This window comes from Tupaia chinensis, unplaced genomic scaffold (assembly GCF_000334495.1).
Source record: "Tupaia chinensis unplaced genomic scaffold, TupChi_1.0 Scaffold147123_1, whole genome shotgun sequence".
NCBI lineage: Eukaryota > Metazoa > Chordata > Mammalia > Scandentia > Tupaiidae > Tupaia > Tupaia belangeri.
In genome coordinates this window covers 382,589-388,390 of record NW_006206975.1, presented here as the reverse complement: position 1 = coordinate 388,390, position 5,802 = coordinate 382,589, and the positions used below count along the sequence as shown (strand labels likewise).

General features: G+C 42.0%; 1 protein-coding gene across 6 annotated transcripts in view; it reads left to right on the top strand.

Annotated features, from left to right (window-relative positions):
• The window catches only part of BDP1 (BDP1 general transcription factor IIIB subunit), a 128,934-nt gene that overhangs the window by 121,218 nt on the left and 1,914 nt on the right, over positions 1-5,802 (top strand). For 2 of the 6 annotated variants that reach the window (XM_027768676.1, XM_027768675.1), the window contains exon 39: positions 1,844-1,997. The exons of the other annotated variants lie outside the window; for them this stretch is intronic. In XM_027768676.1, coding sequence (XP_027624477.1) covers positions 1,844-1,957 — 114 coding nt within the window. In that variant the 3' untranslated portion in view covers positions 1,958-1,997. The remainder of the gene's footprint in view (positions 1-1,843; positions 1,998-5,802) is intronic. 6 annotated transcript variants of the gene reach the window in all.

The window sequence follows — 5,802 nt, the reverse complement described above, 5'->3', positions numbered from 1 at the left end:
TCAGGATCTTGGGCATGCACGCACATGCACCTGGTGTGAGTTTTAAGCCACTGAGTCTGGGACGCAAACCATGGTCGACTACATGGGAGTCCAGCAGCATAGCCATTACGCTAACTGCTGGTCCCCAAAGTTAAATAATTTTAAAAAATTATTTATTTAACTTTATTTATCTATTTTTAATTTGATCAGAGAGGGACAGAGTGAGAGTGAGACAGACAGAGAGAATGAGAGAAAGTGAGAAAGCAAGTCGCCAAGTCTGGGACTCGAACCATGGTCAGCCAGCGTCCTTAACCATCACACCATCTACTGGCCCAAGTTAAATAATTATTTAAAAAAAAGAAGAGTAGTTGCTCATTAAACCTATAAAGAATGTCAAAAGTGAAAGATTGAAAAAGGTCCTCCCATACACTGTTGCCAAGAGTAGAGATTGATATAATCCCTTTGCCAGCTAATAAAGCAATACCTACAAGAGGAATAATCATCCCTTTTGACCTGTAATTAATTCTATGAATATACATGCAAAAGGACCTTTTCTTTTTCTTTTCTTTTTTCTTTTTCTTTTTTTTTTGGAGAGGTTTTTGCTATAGGGCACATGCATTCACCAGAAAGAGAGAGAGAGACAGAAAACGAGAAATCCCCTAGGGGGATGGCCACACTGCAGTCAGTCCCTTCTCTCCTCTCCTCTTGGGATCTTGGGCCCTCACACACACATGCCCAGCGTGAGTGTAAGTCACCGGGTCCAAGACTCCAACCGCAGCTGACTACATTGGAGTCCAGCGATGTAGCCATTACACCATCTGCTGGTTCCTTTTTTTATTTTTTTCTTTTTCTTGTTTTAAGAGTTTTTTTGCCTTAGGGTGCGTGCATTCGCTGGAAAGAGAGACAGGAAGAATGAGACGTCACCTCCAAGGTGGGGGTGGCCATGCTACAATCTCTTCTCATTCATTCTCCTCCTGGGATCTTGGGCATACACGCACCTGTGCCTTGCATGAGTTTCAAGCCCCTGGGTCCAAGATTCAAACCACAATCAGCCACGTGGGAGTCTAGTGACGTAACCACTACGCCCCCTATTGGCTCCACTAAATGACCTTCTTATAAGTTAAATATTAACTATGTTTGAAATAGCAAATATAATTAGGAACAACCTAATACCTACCAAAGTGAAATCAGTATGGTACAACCAAATAACAGAATACTATATGATCATTAAAACAGTGAGGATACTGTTGAGCACTTATCCCTGAAAAGTGAAAATTTATATTCATAAAAGGGCCTGTATATGAATATTTATAGTAGCTTTTTTCATAATAGCCCAAAATTTAAAACAGTGCAGTTTTCCTTCAGAGTGGGTGGATGGATAAATAAAACTGTGATGCATCCATACCTGGAATACTATTCAGCAATAAAGGAATTTACTACTGGTACACAAAACCATATGGATGAATTTTTAGGAAATTATGTTAAATGAAAAAAGTCAATTCCAAATGTATGATTCCACTTAAATAACTGTATATAAGATTCTATTCTTTTATGTAACATTATTGAAGTGACAAATTTATTGAAGAGCAGGTTGCCAGAAATTAAAGAGGCAGTGGGAGTAGGAGGGAAGTGGTGTACCTATAAAATGCAACACAAGAGGTCCTTGGTGTGTTGAAATCATTCTGCATCTTAACTAGAGCCATTTTAATATCCTGATTGTGATACTGTAACAGTTTTAAGAGAGGCTTCCATGAGGGAACAGTACATAAAGGGTAGAGGGAAGTTTTCTGTCTTAATTAAAATAGTATGAATCTACAGTGATCTTAAAATTAAAAGTTTTTTTTTTTTTTGGTTTTTGCTATAGGGCATGTGTGCTCGCCAAAGAGGAGAAAGACAAGAGAGATATATACAGAGGGAAAGTGAAAAATCACCTCCCGGGGGGATGGTCACTCCACAATTCTTTTTCCTAACCAACTGAGGTTTACCTGTTGCATAATAAGCCACCTAACATCTTTCAGGTAAAAAAAATACTAAATTTGAATAAAGATATCACAAAATGAATTAGAGCCCAATTTAGCTTTGGGGAGGGAACATAATTCTATTCAATTAAGGAAAACATTTTTATAGATTATTTTTAACACCCATCATGCCATGAATTCATAGGGAATAGGTTCCAGTAGCTCAGACTCCTTTCCATTGGTTCTCACAAAGTATGCTTCTCTGGGTGGAGCAGGTTGGCGCTTTAGTTGAACCCAGGTACCTTTCTCTTTGGCTTCCTTCTTTTTCTGGTCATTTTCCTTCGCACGTTTTAGGAAGCTATCTCTGCTCTTAGAATGCTTAATATGCTCAATATGCACATAGATTCTCTTGGCAAGAATTTTGCCCTTAACTTGTTTGTTCACAACAATGCCAACAGCATGCTGGGTAACATTGTAGACTCTTCCAGTTTTGCCTTGGTAGTATTTGTGAACAGTACCTATTCCCTTGATGCTACAATATTAACTTTCTTGTAGATTTTCATGTATATATTGCCAAAGGAAACACTCCATGTTTTCTAAAAGGCCTAGAGAACATGTATTGGTTTCTCTCCACTTACCCTTTGTGTGCGTCATTTTAGTTAATTATTGGAAGATGACAGTTCTGGCCAAAAGCTCTCAATGTTTTTTAAAATCAGTTTTCTTTTATACCAGAGAACACATGTATGTGTAGAAAGGAGGGGAATAAATCAACCCCAAATGGGGCATCCGTCATGCTGCAGTCCTTCTTTTTTTTTAGTTCTGTATCCTGTCAGGATTGTACGCACACCTCTATGTGCCCAGCATGTTTTTCAAGCTACTACATCTGGGGCTCAAATCCTGGTTGGCCATGTGAGATCCGGCTTCCCCTGCATAGCTCTTAACTGCTGTTCTATGGGGTTGGCCTGTTGAAATACAAGGTTTTATTAGATCCTGAATTGCCACATATTTTACAGTGGTTTGTAGTATGTTTCATTGAGATTTTACACAGGCACACATACACATACACATATGTACACATATATATTCATACATATATTACGTATACATATGTATATATATATCTTTGTGCCAGTATCATGCTGTTTTAATTTTTTGTAAAGAATTATTTTATTTGGGACTAGCAGTTAGCATAATGGCTATGTCGCTGGACTCCCATGTAGTCGACTATGGTTCAAGTCCTGGACCCAGTGGCTTAAACTCACGCCGGGCGCGTGTGCGTGCGTGCCCAAGATCCTGAGAGGAGAATGGAGGAGAAAGGACTGTGTCGTGGCCATCCTCTCTGGGGGGTGATTTCTTGCTTTCTATCTCTCTGTCTCTCTCTTTCTGGCTAGCACACGCACCCAATAAGAAAAAACCTCTCCAAAAAAAGAAAAAAAAAGAATTATTTTATTTAACGTTTTGATTAATTTATTGATTTTTATTGGACCAGAGAGGGACAGAGAGAGAGAAAGAGAGAGAGAGAAGGCGAGAAAGCAAGCTGCCAGGTTTGGGACTTGAACCACATCGGCTATGTGAGAGTCCAGTCCCTTAACCACCACACCACCCACCTGCTTGCTGGCCCTGCTATTTTTTTTTTATTTTTTTTTTTTTTTTTGGAGAGGTTTTCACTATAGGGCGCGTGTGCACGCCAGACAGACAGAGGCAGAGAGACAGAAAGCGAGAAATCACCCCCCCAGGGGGATGGCCACGCCGCAATCCCTTCTCCGTTCTCCTCTTGGGATCTTGGGCATGCACGCATACGCACCCAGCGTGAGTTTTAAGCCATCGGGTCTGGGACACAAACCACTGTCAACTACGTGGGAGTCCAGTGACATAGTCATTACGCTAACTGCTGGTCCCACTATTTTAATTTTTTTATAGATATGTAAATATGTTTTTCTTTGGGTGGGAGAGGTTTTTGCCATAGGGTGTGTGCGCTCTCCAGAAAGACAGAGAGACAGAAAACGAGAAATCACCCCCTGGGGGGACGGCACACCGCAGTCCCTTTTCCTCCATTCTCCTCGAGATCCTGGGCATGCATGCACACATGCCTGGCATGAGTTTAAGCCACCAGGTCCGAGACTCGAACTGCCATCAACTACATGGGAATCCAGCGACACAGCCATGACGCCAACTGCTGGTCCCAATATGCTAATTTTTGAGAAGGGTTTTGTGTATGTGTGTTTGTGATTTTTTTGGGGGGATGCTGTTCTGTTTCATGGGTCTCTCTATCGTTACGCTAAAAATTGAAATGTTTTAATTATAGATTAAACACATTTTTCTATATTGTTAAAACACTTTTTCAGGGCCAGCCCTATAGCAATAGTGGTCAAGGGAGCCAGATCCCACGTGGCTGATGACAGTTTGAATACAAGCACCAAGTGTCTTGGAAAACATACTCGGTGCCTATGTACACAAAATCCCGACAGGCAGAGAACGGAAGTAGAATGCATTGTGGCATAACCATGCTCCATTGGGGAGTGCTTTCTCCCTCCTTCTCTCTTTCTGTCCCTTTTTTGGTGAGTGTATGTGCCTTGTGTCCACAAAAGAACAATTTTTTTCAAGGAAATTAGGTAAAGTAATGGATTATAAGTATCCTATAATTTACCTGATCATGTCTAGATTTGTAGATTTAGTTGCTTTTAATTTTATAATTAGAGTTGATGTTATTAAAGTTATCTTTTTTTAAAGAATTACTTACTTTTTGAATAATTATTTTATTTAACTTTATTTCTTCTTCTTCTTCTTCTTCTTCTTATTATTATTATTTTCCAGAGGGAGGGGAGGAAAGGGAGGAAGCAAGCCACCAGGTCCGGTACTTGAACCACGGTCAGCCATATGGGAGTCCAGCACCTTTAACCACCAAGCCACCTGCTGGCCCCTATTTTTATTTATTTATTTATTTATTTATTTGGAGAGATTTTTGCTATAGGGCACGTGTGCTCTCCATAAAGACAGACAGAGAGACAGAAAGCAAGAAATCACCCCCAGGGGGGATGGCCATGCCCCAATCCCTTCTCTATTCTCCTCTTGGGATCTTGGGCACGCACACACACTCACCTGGTGTGAGTTTAAGCCACCGGGTCTGGGACTCCGACCACAGTCAACTAAATGGGAGTCCGGCAGCATAGCCATTACGCTGTTGGTCCCTTATTTATTTTTTTAAACTTGACCAGAGAGAGAAGGAAAGCGGGAAAGAATCCACCAGGTCTTGGACTATGATCTGCAGTTGGCCATGCAGGAAGCCAGCACGCCAACCACCATGCCACTTGCTGGCCTCCTTTTTTTTTTTTTTAATTTGCCATAGGGCACATGCTTTCACCAGAGAGAGAGGGAAAGTGAAAAAGCATTCCCTAAGAATGATGGCCACACCACAGTCTCCTTTCCTTCATTCTGCTCTATGGATTTTGGGCATGCACGCACACAAGCCTGGCATGGTTTTCAAGCCAAGCCACTGGATCCAGGGCTCAAACTACCTAGTTGACTATGTGTGATCCATCTGCCACAGGTTGGCCCTAAAGATGATCTTATTCGGGACCAGCAGTTGGCGTAGTGGCTATGTCGCTGGACTCCCATGCAGTTGACCGCAGTTCGAGTCCTGGACCCGGTGGCTTAACCTCACGCTGTGTGTGTGTGCGTGCGTGTTCAAGATCCCGAGAGGAGAATAGGGAACCAGCAGTTAGCGTAATGGCTATGTCGCTGGACTCCCACGTAGTCGACCGCAGTTCACGTCCCGGACCCGGTGGCTTAAAACTCACGCTGGACGCATGTGCGTGCATGCCCAAGATCCCGAGAGGAGAATGGAGGAGAAGGGATTGCGGCGTGA